This window comes from Carassius auratus, chromosome 29 (assembly GCF_003368295.1).
Source record: "Carassius auratus strain Wakin chromosome 29, ASM336829v1, whole genome shotgun sequence".
NCBI lineage: Eukaryota > Metazoa > Chordata > Actinopteri > Cypriniformes > Cyprinidae > Carassius > Carassius auratus.
The window spans coordinates 19,181,166-19,206,963 of NC_039271.1; the positions used below are offsets into that span (position 1 = coordinate 19,181,166).

General features: G+C 35.6%; 2 protein-coding genes across 4 annotated transcripts in view; one reads left to right on the forward strand and one right to left on the reverse strand.

Moving 5' to 3' along the window:
- LOC113048290 (carbohydrate sulfotransferase 11) overlaps positions 1-17,763 on the reverse strand; it is a 39,986-nt gene extending 22,223 nt beyond the window's left edge. Inside the window, exon 1 of one of the 2 annotated variants that reach the window (XM_026210012.1) lies at positions 17,512-17,763. In XM_026210012.1, coding sequence (XP_026065797.1) covers positions 17,512-17,614 — 103 coding nt within the window. In that variant the 5' untranslated portion in view covers positions 17,615-17,763. Of the gene's footprint in view, positions 1-17,496 lie in introns of both variants that reach the window. The other variant, XM_026210011.1, reaches the window with a different exon arrangement.
- A 2,724-nt stretch (positions 17,764-20,487) lies between these two features.
- LOC113048292 (nuclear transcription factor Y subunit beta-like) lies at positions 20,488-23,407 on the forward strand. 2 transcript variants are annotated; one of them, XM_026210014.1, is made up of 7 exons: positions 20,488-20,577; positions 21,409-21,502; positions 21,625-21,758; positions 21,952-22,149; positions 22,412-22,490; positions 22,700-22,779; positions 22,902-23,407. In XM_026210014.1, the coding sequence occupies exons 2-7, from the start codon at positions 21,409-21,411 to the stop codon at positions 22,932-22,934; spliced, it is 618 nt and encodes a 205-aa protein (XP_026065799.1). In that variant the 5' UTR covers positions 20,488-20,577; the 3' UTR covers positions 22,935-23,407. The 2 variants fall into 2 exon arrangements, with proteins under 2 accessions (XP_026065799.1, XP_026065800.1); XM_026210015.1 differs by lacking the exon at positions 20,488-20,577 and adding an exon at positions 20,589-20,617.
- The last annotated feature ends 2,391 nt before the right edge of the window (positions 23,408-25,798 follow it).

The following is a 25,798-nucleotide window of genomic DNA, read 5'->3' on the forward strand; positions in this document are numbered from 1 at the left end:
ATTGTCACTTTTGATTAATTTAATGTGTTCTTGCAGTATAAAGGTATTAATTTATTCTTGACCTCAAATACTGGCCTTATTTAGCCTGCTAACTCATTACAACCAGAAACAATGGTCTGCAAACAAAGTGTGTCTAAGTGTTTGTCTCAGTTTCAATATGGGTTCACTCTGCCTGAGCATGCACTAAAATGATCCCACCTCTGCCCAGGTGAATTGTGCTGTTATTCAATCATTTGTCCACTGGACACACCCCCCCTCCGCTGCTGACCTTCAGCTCACCCGCTTCATCAAACAGTTGGCCATTGTTTGTGGCAAACCATGAAGTAGGCAGCATTATGAATATTAAGCTGTAAAGATCTAAAGCTATACACATTGATGAAATGTCCTCGCTGCTGATAGATGCGGAACTAATGGCAATATTTAATCCCAGAGAGCCGGGAAACTAACGAACCTGAGGTACAGAGATATTGTTTATTCCAAGGGGAAATCGAAAGACTAAATGAGCAAAGCAAGAATGTTTTTGCATCCTAAACTCATCAGCAATCAAACTTTAAAGCCAATGAACAAGAGAAAGGAGCTCTGAATAATATATAGATGTTAATGTAAAAGCTCTAAAAGGCTTGATTGTTAACTAGCCCAGCTGTACGCATGACCTTGAGTTGCTCATTCCCAGCAGGCCTGTTTCCTCTGAGCCATGAGCACACAGTCACATATCTGCAGCCATCCATCAGCCGAGGATTATGGTATACTGGAGGATTAATCTGTCTCTATCTAGCCGTAACATACTCTAATACACATCAGTTCCCTTATCACCGCTCCGAGCAAACAAAACCATAAGTCAGACTGCAACTAAAATACACTCACTCATAAAACGGCATATACAGTAACAAAAAGGATGTTTTCTGTCAATAAAGATGACAAAGCTCCATCTGGATAAATACAGGCCATTAGACATTTTTTTGTTGAAAATACTAGGGCTCTTGATTGATTATAAAGAAATGCAATTTATATGATACGCTGTATAATTAATAAAAGCACTAGAAAGTAATTCAAAAACTGCAATATTGAATACGCAATACAAAAAGTGGCTTTACAAATCACTACATTGTTTATTTTATTATTTATTATTTTACTTTTATTTTTTTCACTTCCAATAGAAATGCTGTGTTTTGCTTTGGACATGTACCATGGTAATTCCATTGGATTCTTCCAAGTTCCTTGGAGTACCATCTAAACCCCAAAGAAACTGATGCAAAACAGTGCTTCAAATTTTTAAATATACATTTAGCATTCTAGCTTAGCATTCTGCTAATACTTCAATATTTACATAGTATTTGGGTGGCTTCGTTATACAATCAAAGGCTGATATGGATTAATTGAGTGTGTGTGTGTGTGTGTGTGTGTGTGTGTGTGTGTGTGTGTGTGTGTTTGTTTCCCATCGGACACAGACATCTGGACAGATTGTTGACTTTCTCTGATTAACTTTGCTGGCATTTTATCATTTCCCTTTTGCTTAAGTGTTTAATCTTCTAATTATTATGATTTTTTATTTATCGAATAACAATTATAATGGCAAAAAGACAACAGAAAATGAAGAATACTGTATCTTTTCTATATTTTCGTAATCTGACTGAACATATTAAAATGCATTACTCACGTAGGCAGAAGTGTGTGTGGTAACTTAAAGTGAGATATTCTGACTCACTGTACCCAAACAACCACAGGATGAGTTTTCTCATTCACCTATGACCTGATGAATGAGCTCTAATGTATGTTTCCTGTGTTAAGCTCTTTTGTCAACACTTTCGTAGCCGCCTAATCTTCTTTTCTAGATATAAAAGAGAGCGATAACATTTACTGGACAATGGTTGTGTGTGTATTGCGTATAACAGGTCTGAATATCTTGATAACTTTGGTTCAGGTGTGTTTAGGGTTGGAGCTAAGCTCTGCAAGACAGTGACCCCCAGGAACAGGTTTGGTGTAAAAGTTGTTCTTAAAGTGCGTCTGACTTTCCACTTAGACAAGTTAAGATGTGTTTGTCATGTTCTACTACATTTCAACAAAGGGGTGTGTGAGTCACTGTGTGGGAGAGAGCAGTAAAAATTGTCATCTCTTTGTCTGGTCTTTGTGGGTCAACAGTGTTGAATCAGGGTAAAATTGCTGAGAAATTGGAGTCTATTAGCCCATGTTTGTTTTTTCTGTCATGGTGGGGACTTTCCATTGACTTCTGTTGTTATTACACTGAGCTAATGCAGTTCTTATCTCCCAAAAAATCAAAGAAAACATACATTAAGGCATTATTCACTGTCCTTGAAAAGACATTCTTTCCCACAATTAAGGCAAAAGCCAGCCTGGAGTATTGAATATGACTTCTAACTGCATTATACTTTAATGGACCTCTGCTGTGTCTCTGTGTATGTGTGTGTGTGTGTGTGTGTGTCCATATTCAGTATGCAATTAGAGTGGTGTGTCGGCATCACATCGCCAGGATGCTGACACACTCATAAAAAGCCCCACAAACAACTCAAACGCACACACACACACACAGTTGTATTCATTATCCAAACTCTTTCTTGAGACTATTGGGACGAATCTGCATCCTTCCATTTCCTGTACTGTCTGTCTTCATCTTTGTATCGCTGTCCTTGTGTGAAATGATTGCACACACGCTCTCTCTTTTGAGCAACACAGGCTGTCATTATTCATCCGTCTCGTTCTTTCCTCTGTGTCTCCATCCCTCCATATTGTCCCTCAGATCACGTTACATCTGAAACGAACCGACAAACACGTCACCTTGAAGACAGACTGAGAAAAAAGGCTTTCACGTCCCTCAAATTCACAAACAACCACAGGCAGGTGTCATCAAAAGCACTTTCTGATTTATATATTCGCAGGAAATATTATCCTCTGCTTTTTGATCTGCGTCGCAGGTGGTCGCAGGAATATCTGAATCTGTCCTGCAACTCTGGTCAAAAAACTGCCTTAAGCAAACACAAAACACAATCTTCAAAATTAAAAACACATGCACATGTGGTACTTCAGTTTTAAATAGGGTCCCAAGTCACTGTCGAGATGCTGTTATATTTAAAGGTGACCTGGAAACTCTGATGGAAAATACTCAATCATACACTCTCACACACATAATCAGACAAATTGATGTCTAATGGCTGAGTTTGGCTGCTTGACACTATCTGAGCTGATTCAGCATCAGCTATTATCACAAACATACTGATTGCTTATTATACTGTACCCACAAACACTGTAGAGACTGGTGTTGCAATATTGTATAGATACTGCTTAGATATATATGTGTGTGTGTGTGTGTGTGTTATATATAAAAATGAACATAGTTTTAAAAAAAACATACAAAATACTCAGTCAATTTACTTTGTACATACAAAGAAAACTACAGATAACTCAGTTAATACTAAGTAATACATTTTCTCATTTGTTTTTACATAAATGTTTGTGTTGCCTGCATTTACTACATTGTACCCTGTATTCGGATTTCATATTTTAGTAACAGCATTGAAAAAGTTGCAAAGCACATTTACAATAAATAGAAACTAAAACAGCTGATAAAATATTTATGAGGTGGACAAATACCATTTTCTGGAAGCCAAATGTTAAAATAAAATAATTGTTCATTTGTAATAACAGTGGCACAGAAATTACTCACTTCACTTTCTTAAAAAATACTCTTAAGCTTTATTTTGTACTCTACTTGTGGAAAATGTCATATAAAGACATTGAAAGTTTAAAAACTTTCCTCTCAATCAAAGAAAGAAGTCCAAATGTTAGTGGTCTAATGCATAGAGTTGTGTTGTTGTGTTTTTGTGTTCGGACCCCCTGGTGTGTGATAACGCGTCTGCAGGCTGGAGAGCCATCTGCCACTCAAGATCTCCATCCATCAAAATAAACCACAACAGAGAGTCCAGCACGAAAATGCATTCCCTCACGGTCACATACAACACAAACACTCTGATAATGAAGTGAGAGGTTTCCAAATACATATCGTGAAATATGACCAGACAATCTGATTTCAATTCAAAAAGACAGCATAGCTGACCCTTTTGGCCTCTCACATCTCAAGACTTCTCATATATGAAGTCTTCCCTCATAGACTTTGATATAATGCCCACGAGACTCTCATATAGATTCTGAGGTTTAATAGGATTGTACTTTCTGACATCATTGATGATGCAATAAAGCTTATAACCATCGGCAGCTTGTCAAGAACATTTCCAGGCCAACATTAAGCACTGCTCTGTGTGCCTATGTGGGTAATTAGCTGTCATGAAAATTGAACCAAGTGCTTGTGTCAGCTAAAGAAAAGGGAGAGCGACAAAAAAAAGAAGAGATAGTTGAAATTCTGCCTGCAGCCATTGTTCATATCCCAACTACAACCAAAGCATTCCCACTGGAACGTACATGTCCTGGTTTGGAGAATAGGAAACAGACACTGGTCTGCAGCTCACGCTGTTGTCATTTCAATGAGAGAACGTCAACATGTCATTTCATGTTGCTTTCTGTATAGTGATAAAAGACCTTTGCTTCTCACACTTTGGAAGACAAAGCTTTAAAGGGTTAGTGCAGGTTTGGACAATAAATTTGGTGCCTCAAGATGTGAAAACTATGGCAGAGGAAAAGATTTTCATGAAAAATGTACTAGGTAGTGACGGAACCTCACATAAATGATTCCTTTAAAAAACGCTCATTAAGAAACTTAAGAGGTTCTTCACAAGAGAATCATTTGCTCAAGAGATTCATTTAAGAACTCTGATTCATTCAGAAAATAAAATGACTCTCTTTTTGAGTTAATCATTGAATTATTCGCTTAACCATTTCATTTCATAACTCTTTATAAGGGAGACTCTTAAGAGACTCTTTATAAGGAAATCATTGAATAATATTTCAACTGATTCATTCAAAAATGTTGATTCATACAGAAATTAAACAAGTGACTGTCTTTATGAGTGAATCGTGAAATCATTCGCTCAACCGATTAGTTCAAAAACTCTGATTCATTTAGAAACAAATTATTATCATTCATTAGTTGATAAGGTGGGGACAAGCATCTGACACAAACTATTCTTTCAAAATGCTGATTCATTCAGAAACTAAACAAATGCTCTTCACAACTGAATCCTTGTATCATTTACTCAACAGATTAGTTCATAAGAAGCTGACTCTTTTAGAAACTAAATGAGAGACTCTTCCCTGAATCACTGAATCATTTGCTCAAGAGATTTGTTCTGCTCTTATTCATCCTGAAACTGAATGTGTGGCACTTAATGAGTGAATTATTGAATCATTCACTCAATTCATTCAGAAATTCGGATTCATTCAGGAATGCAACATTTGCTCGATGCAGCAAATCTGGTATTTAGCAACAGTAGTAAATAAATACTATGAATATTAATTTATTTAATAATAAATTAAATAATAAATTAATAAATAAATAAATTAATTAATTAATTAATAAATAATAAATCTTTATTGATTTATGTAGAAATAAAATATCTGTACAAATAAAGAATAATTTGAAATTTGAGAAGTTAATTATTTTATGGTACATTATAGTATTTTGTCTTCTTTTAGAGTTTGACGAACTCAGGGATCATTCAGGCTCATTGCGTGGGAAAAAGTAGCTTCTAGTTTTTTCGTTCTCCCAAACTCATCTCCTTTTGTTTTCCACAGAAAAGAGGCATATGGTTTCAGTAAATGATGGCAGCTGTTCTTTTTGAGTAAACCATTCCCTTCATGAACTTTGCTATTGCATTCTGTCTTTTTCTTATTCTGATGCAACTTCTCCTCTCTCTAAGTACTTCTGATTTCAGGTCATTGCGGGCAGTTTTGTTGGGAAACAACAACTAGCCACATCTGACAGCACCACCGGGTGACATCAAGCTGTAAACCTGGCAGATGGCAAGCTTTTGTTTACAGCGTGGACCCTGGGAAATAAAATGATGGATACTTAAGCTCTTTGAAGCAAAAATGAGGTATCTGATAAACTCTCTAAAGTGTTTATGCACCATAAGTTTTAGTGAGCGCAGTGCATGAATGTGACCCTTTAATCAATATGCCTCTCTCCAAACATATCCGTCTCTCACCAGATTTGCTTGCCTACCATGTATACCGCCCATCACAGTGGCTTTTTCAGATTAAAAATGAGGCAGAAATGCAATAAATAACTTTAAATGGGTGTTTACAAAATAGCTTTAAAATATAAATAAATCTCTCAAAACTAGACTCAGCAATTAAACCGAAAGCATCTAACTGAGCTGTATAATGCTGTGGCATGTTACAACTACAGCGTGGTCCTCTAGGCATTAAAAAGGTGCTTGGGAGGTTAAATTAAGCCTCTATTTAAGGAAGTTTTCTCATTGAAAAGATCTACGTTTTGTATCCTTCCCGATTGCGCATATGTCTACTGATATAGTATTTTAATTACACTGTAAATAAATGCTTTTTTTTAATGTGAAAACATCCAAATGAAATAATTTTTAGTAAAATATTTTTTTTTATATATAACTGAATAACCCTCTGATGCATGGTGTCCACATTTGAGAAAAAGCCTTATTTTAACCATTCAGCATGTGATACAACAAAACCACCATGAGGGGATTTACTTTTGACTTTTTTGTATAATTTTATATACATCTGACCTCTTTGTATGCCATAATGATATTGTATTAATTCAACATTTCGGATGAGAGCAAAAACATAATTTAGGGGAAATTATAAATTATATATTCAAATTATATTCTTTCCTGTATGTGGTTAAATAATGTGCCTTTAAATAAATAAAAAATATACCAAAATTGATGTATTTTAAAAGAAATTAGCAATTTTTAGAGGTATTTAAAAAAAAAAATCTTAATTTTTTCAACACCTACCATTTTTTGCTGTATGTATTTAATATATACAATTTAATCATTTCAGTGGTATATAGTTTTTTTTTTTTAGTTTTTTTTTATGAAGATTGATAATTAATTCATGATCCCGGTCTTATTGTGAAATATTTATTTAGATATGTTATTCCAAATAAAAATATATAAAATTCTAGAATAATAAAATCTAATTTAATAACATGTTGATTTTAATATAGAGTTTGTTAACCATTAGGCAAATAGCTACTTTGGAATTGTTTTATGAAACTTGAATGTAATGCCATTTTTTTATATATATATAAAAGATAAAACCAAGTCCCAACCCACATTTTTTTTTAGCATTTCACAAAAAAAAAAAGTCACATTATTGAAGTAAAATGGGTTGCATTAAGGTGACAACCCTTGAGTTTTTACATACCTAGCAGCTATTTCCAACCAGGTTAATTCGTATTCATCCGAGCTTGACAAACTGGATCATTGTAAATGATTAATGAATGTCATTATTGAATGAAACCATGCATAAATTCAGACAGGAACACTTTTTATACTGTAGCATATATTGTAAATCTCTCAGTGAACCAAGCCAGGCTCTATTTATAGCTGCTAGGTCAGAGTTTCTCCTCTTTCAAACACACTTCCACCACAAACCTCTAATTCTGTATGACACACCCTTAAAGAAGAAGAAGAAGAAGGAGAAGAAGCTGCAGGACAGAAACACAACAAATAGCAACTGAAGGAATGGAAACCCATGGTGTCCGAGTCTAAAGCTAAACTCCATGTTAACTGAGACTGCAGAAGCTCTATAATCAGGAGGAACCAGCGTAGGTCTAATGTATGGTTAGATATGGAGAAGCAAACAGCAGTCAGCCAGATGCTCAGAAGACAACACTTCAGCCACGGCATGACTTCAATCATTTCAAACGTCTCTCTTTCCATTGCAGAGCGTCAAGACCTGACATTTATCATATCCATATCGCACTGTAATGAGAGGATATGGCATGAACACACTCGTGTGCAATCTGTACACGTTTACAGCGCTTGCAAGGCATGTATAGCTCTTTTTATTCTATCACACTTTTCTGCACTCAAATCACATAAAGTCATCATTTGCAACCTATTTTACTTGTGTAAAACTGTAAACCCCTCTCTAAATGGCATCTTAAAACCAAACGGATTGTAGTTGTCTGCTATTCATGGGGGTCAAATGTTGTCTTCCTGTCTAAGTGTCTGGTCTTTTTATTATCAATCAAGGTCTAAGTGTGCGAGACTGGAGCTGATTTGACCCGAGGAACCTCATGAATGTTTTAGACTGAGAGTGGCATGCAGAAAAGTTGGGGAGATACAACAACCCAAATAATGTGCTCACCGATCCTACCCCGGAGACTCACAACAGTGATCCATGCAGTCCATTAGCACAGGAGCGTACCATTACTGCTCTACACGGGGGTGTGGATGGTGGGGTCAGACTGATGGGCCTCTCACATCCACAGTCCTTCTGTTTAGAGAGTGGTTTGATTAGATCACACACTTACACCTCTAATTAGCTTCATTAAATCAAACAACCCCCAAATTACAAGTGCGGTTAAGCATTTTCCAGTTTGAATCTCCTCTCCCTCTTGTGCTTTGCTCACCTTGGCATATATTAAAGTTTTGGTTCCATACAGCATTATCAATTATATATGGCCATATGTGATTATTTGACACTGTGATTGTTATACACTAATACGCTGTATCTTTACATCACAGCAGCACAGTTTGTGATCCCTCAAAACTCCATTATGAGGTTTCCGGCACCCTTTGACTGTGTTTAACAATATTATCTTTTAAGCAATACTATTCCAAATAATAATAATAATGTATTTTAAACTATAATGCTCTAACTTTTACAATAATAATAATAATAATTATTATTATTATTATTATTATTATTACTGATCATTTTTGGAACCCAGCCAACATTAATATTATTGTAAATTACTACTAATAATAATATTAATTATTATTATTATTATTATTATTATTATTATTATTATTATTATTATTATTATTGTTGTTGTTATTCATTCACTATAATATTTATTATTAATTTACTATAATATTAGCAACACTGTTAATGGAAAATATATTACTATATTTGTAGGTAAATATTTTAATATTTCAATTTCATTTCATTTAAAAAATAATAATTTAATTCTACTCTGTGCAATATTTGTTTGCAAATATTTGATTGTGAGCAATTATACATTTCATATTAAAAAGTCACACGAAAAAAAAGATAATGAAATAATTAATGCAATCACTTGATAATATGTTCATTCTAGGCAGAAATATGAAAATTAAATATGAAATAGTAGATTGCAGCAAATAAAGGAGCCACAAAATGTAATAGTATACTCATCTGTTAGACTTCCCAGTGTCATATTTGAGACAATTTTAAACCCATAGATCTTGCACAATGGCTGCTTTTATATGCTGTCCCTGTGATCAGTGTTGTGCACTGTTTTGGCTCTTTGTTTAATCTTACTATTTTGAGCATGCTCTGAAAATCAGGCCCGTAAATCACCTGCTACCTCTTACCAAAAGTCCCCCATAAGGGCCACTGTGACTGTTGCCATGGTAACATGTACAGGGAAGTGCACTGATGGGATGTCTTCAAGTCATGGCCAAGGACATTCTTTTAAAAACCAAGAAAATTGACAAAAAATATGAATTAAGCAAACAAAAGACCAAGAGCAATCAGTCTTTGCTCTGGCTTTGAGGCTTGGAATGAGACTCTATACAGCACCACTATTCACTCAAACACACACACTTCCACATGATTTATAGGCAATATCTGTTCTCTACGTAACGTCCAAGTTTCTCTTCCTTATTCTCAAAACAGAATGGTATGGTTTTAAAGTAGCTGAAATACACACACACATGCACATACCACAAAATTACAGACTGGAAGAGAACTATGCAACAGTGCGATCTTAAAATAGTCCGGGGGTGGTGGGGCGGGGGTTAAAAGTAGTCAAACCAGTCACTCTGGATGCAAATTATTCCAGGACCTTCAACAGTGTCACAAAACACAAATGCTTCCACTTATTGACTGTGTGAGGGACAAGGCCATTGTAACACATCTTAATGCAGCAGGAATCTATTGAAATACACACTTCAGGGTCATCCCATATATTCACTTTACAATAAAACATAGGACCTTCAATACACAATATAGCAGGACCTTCACATTACAGGAGTTTAATGTTTGACAGTCTGTGTATTAAAGCCAATTCACACCAAAAAAAAAAAAACTCTAGCTATAACAATAACAATATTAGTGTCCATATCGGCACATGATAACATTTGGTTTATTATCAACACGCAATACAGTTATGTTGTGTGTCTCTTTAAATGCTCAAGGTCTTTAAAGTTGTGTAGATTCTGATTGACTGTCAATGTTTATGTAGTTTTTTTAGTAGGGAAAAGAATTGTTCTGAAAGTTACTCAGATTATATTGTTTGCTCATTACAAATATTAAAACGTCATAGTTATAGCTATAATTTAGTTATCATTATAGTTGTTATCCTTGTTGTTTCGTTGATTCGTTCTGCAGGTTACATTGTTTTGCCAGTAGGTGGCGAGGTGTCTTTAGTAGAGAGTCATAGATGCATTCATTTATTTAATCGATTTGTTCAAACATGCAGCTTCATTCAGGAATGAAATGGGAGAGTGAAAAGTGAGTTTAAAAGTGAGTCATTGAATCATTTATTCATTTAACAGTGCTGCTCCATTAATGAATGAAACAAGTGACTATTTCTATGAATGAATCACCAAATCATTCAATCAACCATTAAAAATAATTTTTTTAGGCAGTGCAAAAACAGATTGAGTAACTGGCAATATTGTTTTTATAATGTATGTTACTCAATATTACTTATTCAGTTATTGGTATATAAAATCAGTCTTGTTATTTCAGAAGTCTCCTCGTTACTCCAAGAAGCTCTCAGAAATTACCCAATCTGCCGTTGTTTGTAATAACGTCACATAACGTAGTAATGGGGGCATGAATATACATCCATATTTATGACTGTTTTCAAGATTTCAGGTTACAATTTAATTAAATGTGTATATTTTACCACCATTTAAATCACTTTTTTTCCTATTTGAAATGTAATTTGTATATCACAAGCTTCACCAAACAAAAATAATGACTGTTTTTAAATGGGTTTCCCCCGAACACTCTACTCATCTTCCATTGGCTGGACAAACTCATAATCCCGCCCCCAAACTAACACCATTGGCTGAACCAATGTTGTTTTATCTATAGTTGATCATGCGCTCAAACAAACACATATATTAAAGTGGAAATATGAAAAAAATATTATAACATCCAAAAATATGTCTATGCTTATACAACCATTTCTTAAGGATTTTAACCTGAGCCATGCAGTCTATGCATCACACAAGTTCTCTCCATTTCTCTCTTTCACCTCAAATCTGTACTCATATCATGTGTCATGTGTCTCTTCATGCCAGATGTGATTGCTCAATGTCTCGATTCCTGCCATTGAGGAAGAGGGATTAAATGAATGAACATGAATAGCAGCCACAGGGTCTCGTGGGATCCACCCATTATCTTATTATTCAAAGGAGTGAGCCCTCACGCCCACATGCTTACAAACACCTACAAAAGAGAAGCCTCCACACCGCTAACACACACGCACATGTACGAACACCTGTTTATAATCTCACACACCATCCCCCAAAACACACATCATACATGCCACTGTTTCCATGGTGATCGCTTACACCCTGTGAAATGTGGTATTTCTCCATCGTCACATATCTTCTCACGCAAGTTTTCACTTCTGCTTTTCTTTGCCTCTTTCTAATTGCCTCGCTTATCCTTTATCTTTACTTTTTCCTGCTACATTGATAAATATGTTTTAATCAACGGACAGGATGAGCTATCAAGTATTGCTAGAACAAAGCAACCTCATATGTGCATAAAGTGTGTGTTTAAGACAAGTGTGCTTGTTCAGTAGAAGTGGATAGTAATAGATAATTCAATTTTTAAAAAACACAATAGTCAGGAGAAGTCTGTATAAAAACACACCCCTCCTGAAAGCACAGACACACAGTCAAACCCTTTCCCTTATTAAAACCCATAATTCACTTTAGGACTTTTCAAGAATGTAATTAATTCGGAACAAATCCCAAGACTTGCGCAGCCTGAATGTGAAAAACTCACAAAGAAATGTACAGGTCGTATGTCAGAACCAATAACCAAAAGAAATACTGATAAAAAAGAAAATATATTCTGTATATTATATTATATCTATGTGAGTTGGCTCTGAATTTTTTTGTTTTTTCATTACTACTGTTACAAATTTTTTCTATTAAATTAATATATTGTTATTATTTTGTATTTATATTTATTGTATATAATATTCTCTAATAAGTCAATAGAGCTTATAAAATTAATAAAAAGTGATTCTAAGTAATTATCATAATTTAATATCTGATTGTTTTGTTAATCGTTTTGCATTACATTAATGAAAATTGGATTCTGAAATCAGATCATGACATATAATTTTTCATGAGTCTGTGTATGTGTGTGTGTGTGTGTGTGTTTATTAGCCATTATCATCCCCTTATTGGGTTCATAGTTCACACTGTCGAAAAATGTGACCTCTCCCTCTCATCATGTTAATGGGCATAAACAATAGCCAAATGTGGTTAGGTTCCTCTTCTTCTCTCCTATTAACAGTCTAAAGTACAGCAAGATCAATGCTTATCAATACTCTTGCCAGCAAAACACTCAATTCAGTGCATGCTGACACTCCAGGCTGAGCATAATGACTGCAGCTAGTAGGCTGACAAAGGCCCTAATGAGACACACACACAAACATATCTACACTTTATTGTCCCCATAGAAAAAAAGCACAAATGAGATCTTATTTGATTCTCCTAGAAGTCTCCTGCTGATTTTTGGAAGACTCCAAATGTTAAAAATATCAGCACACACACTCATTTTAGACCTCTATACTTTTGCTGTATGTCAACAATTGTCTAATTTTATTCCTCCTAAAAACGTTTAGGAACAATATCAAAACCAAATCACTTACATAAAGTGTATCTGAGAACTTTATCTCTCTTAAGCTATAAAAGAACAACCTCCGAGCACTTCTTCTGGGATCTGCACACACCATGACCTCCCGAATCTGTAATTATCAAATTCAGAAAAGGAGCAACACATAATCATGCAAAACAAACTCACTTTACCAAAATATTTAAAGCACTAGCTCCTAAAAAAAGCTAAGTTATTATGGGATTTAGGATATAATCAGCCATACACAGAGATCTTTCTTCATTCTTCTAGATGCGGGCGGGTGGCTGGCATCCAGATGTTGCATTTGGTAAATGACACTTTTGCAGTTTTCCATCATTAAGACGTGGCTCCTCCCACGACAACGAGCTGCAGACGGTGCAAACTGGGCTTAATGAGCCTAATGGGCTGACTAATAAACCACAAACATGTGCATACCTTTTATGTTACACATATGGCAGCAATGGGAATTATCTGAACAATTAACCATAAGAGAGACAGAAAGGACAAGAGAGACGGAGACAGATGGACAGAAAGCACATGCCCGTCTTTCTGCAGGCGTGGCTTCTGACATCAACCGAACTGAAAGAACAAGGAAGCCTTTCAGATATGCTAGGGATTCCTACAGTTGACATTCTCCAGGGATACAAGCTTTTTGGAGATAAGCTGCATGTTTTGAAAGCAGGTGTGATAGCAGAAGCTACCCAAAAACATGAAATCAGTGAGTGTGAGCCACAAATTCAATCCGTTTCAGCAGATGGATATTAACCAAATTGGTGTGATGGGCTCCAACAATACAAGCTCTGGCTCTGGGTTATAAAAAATGCATTATATATATATATATATATATATATATATATATATATATATATATATATATATATATATATATATATATATATATATACATATACATATATATATATATATATATATATATATATATATATATATATATATATACATATATACATATATATATATATATATGTGTGTGTGTGTGTGTGTGTTTGTGTGTGTAACATTAATATATATATATATATATATATATATATATATATATATATATATATAATTTTTTTAATAGTTATATATTTTTTTTTTGTAATATCAAAACATTATGACAGCATATCATATGATTAAACTATTAAAATGTATTCTGAAATGTTAATATTCCAGCTGTACCAGTGTCTACATCTCTCTGGGACCAGCTTGAGCATGTGGGTGTGTGCAAACTGATGGCAAGAGCTTGAAAAACAACGGGCCCACGAAGATCACACAAACAGGATATCCTACATATGCATTCTCAAAAAAAGGACAAAATAAAAAAACAGGCAGGCAGACACTTGTTCAACGGCAAACAGAGAGTGTGATTTGAGCTTTGGTATGTCATTTGTGTTCATGTTGGCGTGACCTTTATCATTCATAAACCTCAAATGCCAGTCCTTCTCAACAGACACGGAAGATAAAGAAGAAAGACTGCCGTACATCAGGGAAAGTCGATCACACAAATGCAGAGAGATGGCTTTATCTAAGCTCATAGGAAGAGCCGGGATTCTTTGGGCTGGTCTGGGTCCTCGTCCTGGCCCTGAGTAACAAACCCCGAAGGAATGTTGAGTTCCCCGCAGACATTCCTCTTATTATCTCTTATCTCAATTCATTTTGGTTCCTTTCCACCCCATATTTCCTTCGATCTCTCCAGTCCTGCCCAGAGCAAAACTGTATTACTCTGACGTTGCTCTTAATCAACAGTTCTCCGTTATTCTTAATTAAAATATTTTTTTCTCAGATGTTTCTTCTAAAATTCCTAATTATTAAATTATCAAAATATAAAATATTGAGAATTAAAAATAGAGACAACTAAGCTATTAAAAGTGGATAACGTAGCTCGGATACATTTAACACAGAGAAATGTGATGAGAAATATTGAAATCTCTGGTTTTTGCTTTTGTATATTGACATATCAGAGCACAGACCTCTTTTGAAAAATATTTGAGATATTAAACAAATATTCCAGGTTGAAATACTGATTACCATTGAAAATAATTTACCCTCAGTTTCTTTAAAAGAGGTCACTGTACAATTTTTGGAAGATTTAAAAGCAGAACTATGAAGCTGATTTATTCATAATTAAATCATGTTAGCATGCATATTGTATTAGGTCTAATGGAATAGAAGGTATTTAGTTTAAAAAAAAAATTGGAACCAATCACTGTAACCCTGATTTTTTCTCATTCTCTGATCACCATAAACACACTGAAGCATTAAGTCAGCCCGTCATTCAACTGCTCAGGTCCACTTGAGGCGCTTTCCAGTGTGAGTGTGTGTCTCGTGCTGTGCCAGTGTGTTCTCAGGCTATGTTTGTAGGCTAGAGTGCATAATCAGGTCACATGGGGGAGGAAAGGAGAAAAGAGCATGGGCATGTAGCCATAGACACACACACACACACACATAAACGGAAGAGGAAACTAAAGCACCTGTCAAGCCACTGTCGAGCATAAGGGAGACTGTTGTATTAGACATTGTTCATAAGCATGTGGGATGCACAGATGCGTTTAGAAACAGCTGCTCGTACCACCATGCAAAAAATGCCCATACATCACAACAGACCATGGGATGCCACTGCACCCCAGTGACGCTTTGGAACAAAGAAAAGGACTAGACCACCCAAAATTTTAAATTTGCTCAAAATTGACATGAGTAGGTTAATGAGTTTGTTTCTTCATTGGAACAGATTTGGAGATTTGATTTAGCATCACTTGCTCCTCAATGGATCCTCTGCAGTGAATGGGTGCTGTGAGAATGAGAGTAAATTAATTCACAAGTAATTCACACAAGTCCAGTCCATCACTTTAAGTCTTGAAAAGCAAAAATATGCGTGTTGGTAAGAAACAAATCCATCCTTAAACCATTGTTTCTTGTTGTTGATGTTTTGGACTGTCTTCGCTTGTAAACAGTCCTTGATCTGTCCACATTTATCTCCTGATTCATACACGACTTTTTCACTGGAAAAAGGATTATAATAGATAGAAGACTCATATTTTGGCCAGAAGCAAAGATTTAAAATTTCTTACTGATGAATCTTGTGTCGATTTCTTTTGGATTATTATGATGTTTTTATCAACTGTTTGGACTCATTCTGACGGCACCCATTCACCGCAGAAGATCCATTGGGGAGCATGTAATGTAACGCTGAATTTCTCCAAATCTGTTCCGATGAAGAAACAAACTCATCTACATCTTGGATGGCCTGAGGGTGAGTATATTTTCATTTTTCAGTTGAACAATATCTTTAAATAAATAAAACACAGGAAGCCATGTGTCCTAATGTGCATCTGTGAAACATCAAGTGCAGATCTGGATGAGTGTGCCTGAGCTCATCAGTTCCTCTGTCTGCTTTCAGCATCCCCTTTGAGTGAGACAATGATGACATGGGCATTCCAGCGGACTTCTGAGAACCTCCACATATCGGTGAAGCTGATGACTCGCCGTTCCCGACACATCACTCTCCACTGCACTACTACACAGGTTTCATTGTCCTTATCTGGATCTTCCATCCACAGCACATGGGAAAACCCCCCCCAAAAAAACAGATGACATGCTACATGCTCTGGTCAGGATGAACCAGACCGGTGAGTTTGACAACGGAAAAGTCTAACAGACAGGCGTAATTATCAGTCCTACATCATTCATCAACAAATGTGTTCTATGCACAACATATGTGGAGTTCATATGATAGATAGATAGATAGATAGATAGATAGATAGATAGATAGATAGATAGATAGATAGATAGATAGATAGATAGATAGATAGATAGATAGATAACTTTAAAACTGTACTTCATCTGAATTTCCAGATGTTTTCTATGCACAACATAGCCTATGTGGAGTTCAAGTGGGATTAGACTAGATAGATAGATTTGGTTGGTTGATTGATTGACTGACTGATTGTCTCGTGAAGGTAAATTGCTCAACCAGTAAAGCACAATCTACACAATACACGGGTATTGCGGTATATTATTCAGCTGTATTTTCCTCGGTTATTGAATTAGCTTTTTTATGTTCGTCCACTTCACATAGTATTCAATCTCACAACAATATAAGTAACTGTAATGAACAGAAGCAGCAGGGCGATTGTATGTCAACTGTGTGTCGGTAATGATCTATGTAGCCTATGTTTGTACAGCGTGTCAGCTGTGTGATTCAGTACAGTGACTCTACTGTATACCGGCCCCGGAAACAATGACCGTCCCTCCACAACACGAAACACTCTACCCATTCTGTTTCATATAAGTAAAGGATTAAAAATACATAGACTAAACAGGCTACAGACAGCTGGAGCTCTGATGCGAGTCAGTACCTCATTCACTCGCTGCTGCTGATCGATATGCGCTCCCAAACAGCTCATTGATTATTAATAACATTCTTCCACACTAAATCAGCATGTCAAGGGCTACAAATGGGCATCTTAAATCGATTAAAAGCCTTTAGGGTGAAACCGTCACACCTACCTGGTTGGAACATACTTTGGAAATAGAAGATGACCAGAATAAAAGATCCTAAACAAGTGGCCAGCACCATCCGGCAGATCCTACTCATCCTCATGAGGTCCAGTAACATCTGTTTCATGGCTGGGCACGGAGAGACAGGGACGGAGGGAGGCTGCCGAGCCCCGTACAGCGGGTTTGTGTTTGATGCTGATGCTCTCGCTGCTGCCGCCTGCGTCCGTGTCTCAAAGATCTCCGCGCAGCTCCCTGGAGTGCACTACCTTCCTCCACACACTAGACTACAGCGGCGAGCGAGACTCCGCCCCCTCTCGCCGCGCGGCGAATGAGCGCGCCCACACTGTAAAAATGCTTTTATCTCTATCTCATAACAGCAACTATGTTTCCATTTGACTTGTCCTAACACTTTTTTCTATTCGCTTTTTACGAGTTTTAAAAGTCCCAAGTATATTTTTTTAATCTGCAGTTGAATTCAAAGAGATCAAAAAGTGCATTTTAAGTTTCTTCAAAAAATAAAGCCATCATTGCAATCAACCTGAAGGTTTTTAGTTAGTGGTTTGACATTTTTATATATCCATATGACACAGTAGGCCAATTTCAAACCAAAGTCTGCCACATAATGCGTAAAATAAAAAGTATACAATTTCCCATATAGTAACCACAGTTAATTATTGTAGCTATTGTTTTTATTTTGTAAATCTGATTCAAACAATATGGGAAGGTTTGTTTGTTATTCATTTATGTGTTTAATAAATTTGAATTTTAGCTGAAACATTATACATTGTACATTGTTTAATATAAACTATATGCATTTAAATATGCATCAATAATTGAGTTAATGTATTGTACTTTTTATGGTAGAAACTACATGCACTTATAAACATAATACTATTATTAATATGAATAGCTTGGAAACTACATGCACGTGCATAAATAAAATAACGGTGTAATAAGGATAGAAGTGTCTTTCAGTTCAATATTTATTTATTCATTAATTTAATAAAACTGCATTTCAGCTAAAAGGTTTAATATTATTACAACTAATAAAAAATATCAAAGTATAAATAAAATAAAAATTGTAATAAACTTATAAAATATACATATTTTTGTTTTGTTAAATCATTAAGTTAAACCTTATAAATTCAAAAGGCATAGTAGATACATGAATAAATGTGTAATTTATAATGTTTTATAAACCAAGTCATTTGATTTCTTAGATGATGAACTGCTGCTGTACGGTAATACTGAACTCACTGTGCTCATGCATTCATCATGTATTTACAAGAGCAAGTTCATCAGAGCATGGAGTACTGGCCTAAAAATCCCAATCTACATTAAGAGACTGTGGTCAGGTTGGTGGAAAAACTTTGGGTATGTGCTGGTAAATAATGCAGAAGCTGGAAAGACCAGAAAAAAAAAAAAAAAAAAAACTAGACACCCAGAGTTATTAATGTCATTTGAAATCAGTTTTATTCCAGACGAAAAGCCATAAATCAACACACTGTTTAGATAAATTGGAAGCCTTTAGATATAGAAAACGAATTTAGTTTCAACCTGCTACACCAGTGTGCTTATCCAGCTCTTGGCAAACAGTGTCAGCCGATGTCCCCTTGTGGTAAAGTGTGCATTTACAACACAATGCCAATCACAATGGCAGAAATGCATTTCTGACATACACATAGACATAAAAAAGATACTAATCAAAAACTGAAAGTCAAAAAGAATGTTAATTACATATTAACAAGTTTATCACAGGCACAAATGGCTCAGCATAATCTTCACATTTTTCTTGTGCTGAAGAATTTGTAGCAATTGAAAATTGAAAATTAAGTCTTAATTTAAATGAATTGCCACAACATTTCCTCCTCAATAAGCAGCTGCTAATTATGCATTCACGGCCCACAGCATTTAGTGCTGAGTGAAGCAGAAACGTTTAAAATACATGAGTGATTCTGCATGGGACCTGCTGATTAGAGGTACTTTCTGAGGTGTCCATTCCCAAGAGGAAGCACTTAGGGAATTACAAGGTCATGGTGTTGATGTCCTCTGAGACCCTGTGAGCAGAAAAGAAGAGAGTTTTTACTGTACAGCGAGAAATTACAGCATAAAAAGTATGCTGGGAAACTACTGGTAAATGCAGTTATTTGTGGTGTGTTAAGTGTAGCTTTATTGCAAGTTTAGACTCAAAATACACCACCAGGATGGGGTGAAATTTTTTTTTTTTTTTTTTTGACTGAAAGCAATTAGTTAAAGCCATTACTGTACACTAATGGCTACGATTTAACTGCTGTTCTTAGGAAAGATCTGCTTCTTTGTACAAAGCATCTGGTAAAATACTCTTACAAGAATGTATCACAAGCAGTCAGAAGTTAGTAAAAATAAAACTTATATTAATTACTTTAATTTGATAGGTCCAAACTTTGCACATATATTTTAATAAAAAACGTCTAAAAATATATATATCCATACATACATACATTAATTAAAAAGAAAACTATTAAATAGACAAAACCATATCGTCTAACCACATTCGAAGAGAAGCAGAGCATTTAGTTACTTTTTCCCCTGCTTCACTGTGCAACTTTGAGCATATGGCACTTTTAATGAAGCATCACCTATAGGTGCATTATTCACTCATGAAGAAAAATGATGTGAAAATATGAAGCAAATAATTCAAAAAAATGAAAGGTGTCACAGTTGGTGGTGATAAACAAAGACTACATTTTAAATGTGAAATTCACCTCATTCGGTTCAGTTGTCAAATTGAGCTCCAGGACCATTCATCTTTACCAGAGGCATGAAAACAGGAAGGAAGGGGAAATTAGAGGGAAGTGTGTATAGGATTTCCACCTATTTCCATAAAATTAATTTATATGATAATTACCCATATAAATTTACGATTTGCTAGGTAAAAGGAAGCTATATATGTCGATAAATGCAACCTCTTATGTAGTTGGTTTTAATTCACATTCTCGTTTCCAGCGCGCCCCCTGGTGACCGATATCCGCGCGTGCATAAGCGTGTGCACAAACTGTCGCGCGCAGCCCCGTTTCCGTCCAATCAAGGAGCAGCGCGAGCGCGAGTGAGGTTTGTATTTGTGGCTCCGGTCAAATGATCTACTTCAGCGGTAATTCTCGTGTTTAACGGATAGAAAATGCCAATAGCGGCAGGTTTTTAAGGGTTTTACCAGACCGATGCAGGAAGTCTTAAAAGAATCAATGTTTGAGGATGGGTAAGGGATAATTTGAGTGTAGAGATGGAGGCTACATGCAGACGAGGCCCCGATGCCACATTTGACCACATTTAATAGACAATAAGTTTAATTAAAAAGAATACAGCTAATTTCTAGTTAAAGTATCCAAATTGTTCATAAATCAGCTATTTGGTTATGATAAACGTTTGAAATTTGTAAACCTTAGCTGTTACCATGCTAACCTGCTAACGTTGCTAATAACAAAGGCTGCCAGAAATACATACAAATCATTATATGACCAATTGTAAACTTTTTTAATAACACATCCAGAGCCACGTACAAATATTTGCCTTTTTTTAAATATTTGAGTTATATTTTGTAAACATTTGTTGAAAAAAAGCCTCTCAAGCTTCTAAATCTAGTTTCTCTATTGTATTGTCTATTACGATCTTTGTTGTTTGACGAATTACATTTTGTTCCTCTGTTGTAAGTGTTCTTTTTGTTTCCCTTTGGATGAAAGCGTCTATTAAATGTGTAAATGTTTTATAAATGTTAAATATTTATATGTGGTTATTATTAATATGGGTTTTTAGTATTATTTTTAAACCTTTTTTAACCTCGTAGTTATTTTAGTCGTCTTGGATCATGAGTGTATATTTTTCCCCATCATAAAGCTGTAATTGGAATAAATGTTTTAACCATCATTGTCCTGTTTGTGTTTCCAGATGGATGGAGACAGCAGCACCACAGATACCACTCAGTTAGGAATAACTGGAGAGTATATGACCGGAGGGACATATGTCTTACAGACCCAGGATGGTATGGACATTAAGTCACCATAAATAATTAATCTTTGTTAGCGATAATGAAGAACTTGATTATTATGGGGTAAGTTTGATTGTCCATTGTCATGTTTTTTTTTTTCTTTTTCTTTTGTGCAGATGATGGGGATGAAAGTTTCAATGACCATGAGGATGGCAATGGCAGCAAAGACTATTTCCGAGAACAGGACATCTACCTTCCCATCGCAAATGTCGCCCGCATCATGAAGAATGCCATCCCACAGACTGGAAAGGTGATATCAGGGAATTTTTTAATTGTTTCCCAGTTCGGAGAACTCATAATAATAATAATAATAATAATAATAAACTGTTTTCAGTATATTTTATTAGCTAGAAATGGTTCTTTTTGAGTGCAAGCTATTTTAAATCCTAATCTTGTGTATAAGTGATGTTGATTTCTTCTGTCATCTCTCTTTTTAATCACAGATAGCAAAGGATGCAAAAGAGTGTGTTCAGGAGTGTGTGAGCGAGTTCATCAGCTTTATGACATCTGAGGCCAGTGAGAGATGCCATCAAGAGAAACGCAAGACCATAAACGGAGAGGACATCCTGTTTGCTATGTCCACTCTGGGTTTTGACATGTACGTGGAGCCACTTAAAGTCTACCTGCAGAAGTTCAGAGAGGTATTACGCAATCTGCAAAATCACGCAATCTGCAAAATTAATAATAAATTGGAGATCATGGTCTAAAAACACCAATATCAATACAAGTTGAAGTTGAATATAAAGGACTGTAGAGTTTGAAAGAGACATTGCTAGCACTTATGATGTAGAATATTGCTGAAGGTAATTTGTAGAAAAGCATTACTTGCATGTGTTATCATAGATATCATTTTTAAAGCACAAATTGTGGGCAGAAGTGAAGTAACATATTCATGTTTCCAAGGCAATGAAGGGTGAGAAAGGAGTCACTCCAGTTACAGTCAGCGAAGGCCTTGGAGAAGAGCTTACAGATGACAGTTTCAGTGAGTGCAAACTCTTTCATGCATAAAGCTTATATATATATATATGGCTTGATTCATGCATGTGTATTTCCCTTCCCTCCTTGGAAAGTGCAATGTTCAAAAAATGTAATGCAAAATCAAAACATATAGCACTATTTTCTTGCATATTTACAACTATTAGTGTTTTAAAAGGTTTTCTGTAGTGAATTAATGTTGTGTTTAACTTCCAGCCGGTCAGTTGCCTGCAGGACTGATCACTGCGGACGGCCAGCAACAGAACGTGATGGTATACACCACTTCGTACCAGCAGGTTAGTTTGTAAACCAACCCATGTTAAAATAGTGATATTTGAATAAAAAGATCTGACACTGAACCAATTTCTCTAGTAAATTTGAGTTCTGCTCCGTGTTTAAACTTTTTCTCCTCCTTTAGATCCCTGGCGTGCAGCAGATACAGTTCTCATGACTGAAGACCGGCACGAGTATATCTAGTAACCTGTCCGGTGTCCAGACAGACTTATCTCTTGCCTTGCAAAGTTTTCAGGTCAGTGCTGGAAGACCAAGAGATGCCCGGTTACCAGAGCAGGAACAAAAGTGCCTGTTGCCAGGAGGCTGATTGGATCTAAATTTATGTCTTGTAATTCATTCAGTATTATATTTAGGCCAGTTTGTTTTGATTGGTCTGCTTGATACAGGCAGCACCAAATTATGACTCTTTTTTTTTTTTTTTTTTGGGAGGGAGGGAGGGGACTTCCTTGTATTTAATAATTTTAAAATTTGTGGATGGGGAAGTGAGCAGACAGAAAGGCCATATTAACAGTTTACATTCTCAGAATTAAGGGAGTTCTCATTTCATATGATATTTGATCTTAATTAACATATTGAACTGACATTATGCTGATTCTTTGAATAAATAAAAGTGAACTGTCTTTGTTTGAATTGTGTTTAAGATCTTAAAAAAAAAAATAAACTGATAAAAATCAAGTCAAGATCAAAATTAATTGGAACAAATGTGTACTTTGCCAATAATTAATTTGTCAGTAACAGAGGTTTCAAACTGAATTTTATTGCAATGCATTTTTAGTAAATTTTAGTGTACACAAGACCATTATGGGAGTGTATGCCAACAAAAAAAAAAACCCTGAGTGGTCACAAAAAGAAATTCCAAGATTATTTTGCGTTCAATAAAGGGTTGTGGTGCATCACATTCTTGACAATGTTTTTAAGAGCTCTGTTTGAAATCGCACAATCTGTGTCATTAATACGCTTTAGAGCTCTCTAGGTTAGCGGCATGTTAATGGAACATAATACAGATATAATCTCTTATGTACAACTGCAGAAGCAATTTTACAAATGGGATATTAAAAATCCTCCAGTAGACAGATTATACTAATTGTGCAGAGTAAATGTTAAAGTAGATGTATTATAATGTTTAGTGCACTGAATATTTAACCCACATTGCAGAATTTCAGCTTTTATAGCACAAGTGAAGTGAAGTGACATTCAGCCAAGTATGGTGACCCATACTCAGAATTTGTGCTCTGCATTTAACCCATCCGAAATGCACACACACAGCAGTGAACACACACACACGCACACACCCGGAGCAGTGGGCAGCCATTTATGCTGGGGCGCCCGGGGAGCAGTTGGGGGTTCGATGCCTTGCTCAAGGGCACCTAAGTCGTGGTATTGAAGGTGGAGAGAGAACTGTACATGCACTCCCCCCACCCACAATTCCGTCAGGCCCAAGACTAGAACCCACAACCCTTCGATTGGGAGTCCAACCCTCTAACCATTAGGCCACGACTTCCCCTTTGTAGAATTAATGTTTTTGTAATGGCAACAAAACTAAAAATAGAAGTTTCCAGTTAAAAGTCTGTTAAGAGTAAGACCTGGATGGCTTTTCGGAATTGAAAGGAGCTCTGGTAGAGCTGTTTGTTCAAACTACTGGCAATTATGCAGTTCTTAAAAATACAGGAGCCTCTTTTTTCAGAAACATACATGCAGTTTAAGACTTGGTGAAGTAGTTTATGAATTTTGCTCACAAAAACCATAGTATGGATTTGAAAAAATCATCAAATATCAAAAAAAGGTTGTCTGCGGCTATATAAGTTCATAATAAAAATACATTTATGTACTATATAAAAAAAGTGTTGAAGTAAAATGTACATTTTATAGTGATGATGACCTATTTAACTGATACTGATAAACCTAAACCCACAACAATAGCATGACATTAAAAGGCTATCAAGATTTAAAAAAAAAAAACTGGACTGGGATCAGAGGAGTTAAATTAAAATGGCAAAATGCTTTGTGGTATAATAAATAGAATGAAATGCAGTCCTGAAGTATTAAAGCAGTCAGTACAGCAGTCGGCCGACCATCAGGGGTGAGAGTTCATCTGCAGGTGGAGGAATGGAGTCTGTCTGCGTCACTGACGATTTCATTTTACGATTTCGCATTTGTAGGATTACACGTTTAGCTTTTGGGACTGGACTCTGTGTTGCACTTTAGATTATATTGTAGTGTACACTACTGCTCAGACATTTGGGAAATTAACTAAAGTTATTTTATTTGGCATGAAATTTATTTTAAAAAAGTGACAATATTACAAAAGATTTCTATTTTAAATATTCTGTTCTTTTGAACTTTCTATTAATCAAATAAACCTGGAAAAAAGTATAATAAATTCCAAAAAAATATTAATCAGCAAAACTTTTCAACATTGATGATATGAAATTCTTGAGCAGCAAATCAGCATAATAGGATGATTTCTAAAGGATCATGTGATGCTGAAGACGGGAGTAATGATGCTGAAAGTACAACTTTGCCATCAAAAGAATAAATTACATTTTAAAATATATTAAAACTACTATTTAATATTAGAATAATATTTCACAATATTAGTTTTACTGTATTTTTGGTCAAATATTTGGCCAGTAAACATCAACAGCATGAAGAGTGCCATAATAAAGTTGGCTCTTAAATATTTTTGTAATTTATATTGTGATTAGTTTGTGAAGTTTAAATGCCATAATTGCTGTTTTTCTACAAGCAACTCTTCTTAATGTCTCATGAAACTGAATTCACTTTGCATATATATATGTGTTTCATGGCTTTGACATAAAAACCAAAGACTATTTGAGACCCACCCCCAACTTCCTGTTCAATATGACATACATCAACACAAGGAAAATGAGGATTTGATAAAGATACGCTCATGAGTCAAAGCTTTAGAAGTTCTTGCACACCTTGCAGCCAGCAGATCCTAGTCGCTGGACCGTAGCCCTGCTACTCCAGACTCTTGGCAGCGCTTCGGAAGACGACGGC

Bases quoted from the DNA above. Each gene is read 5' to 3' on its own strand.
- LOC113048292 (XM_026210014.1), top strand. From the start codon at position 21,409: ATGGATGGAGACAGCAGCACCACAGATACCACTCAGTTAGGAATAACT. The intron at 21,759-21,951 runs GTGATATCAGGG...TTTTAATCACAG, and splicing joins CCATCCCACAGACTGGAAAG to ATAGCAAAGGATGCAAAAGA. The intron at 22,491-22,699 runs GTGAGTGCAAAC...TTTAACTTCCAG, and splicing joins GCTTACAGATGACAGTTTCA to CCGGTCAGTTGCCTGCAGGA.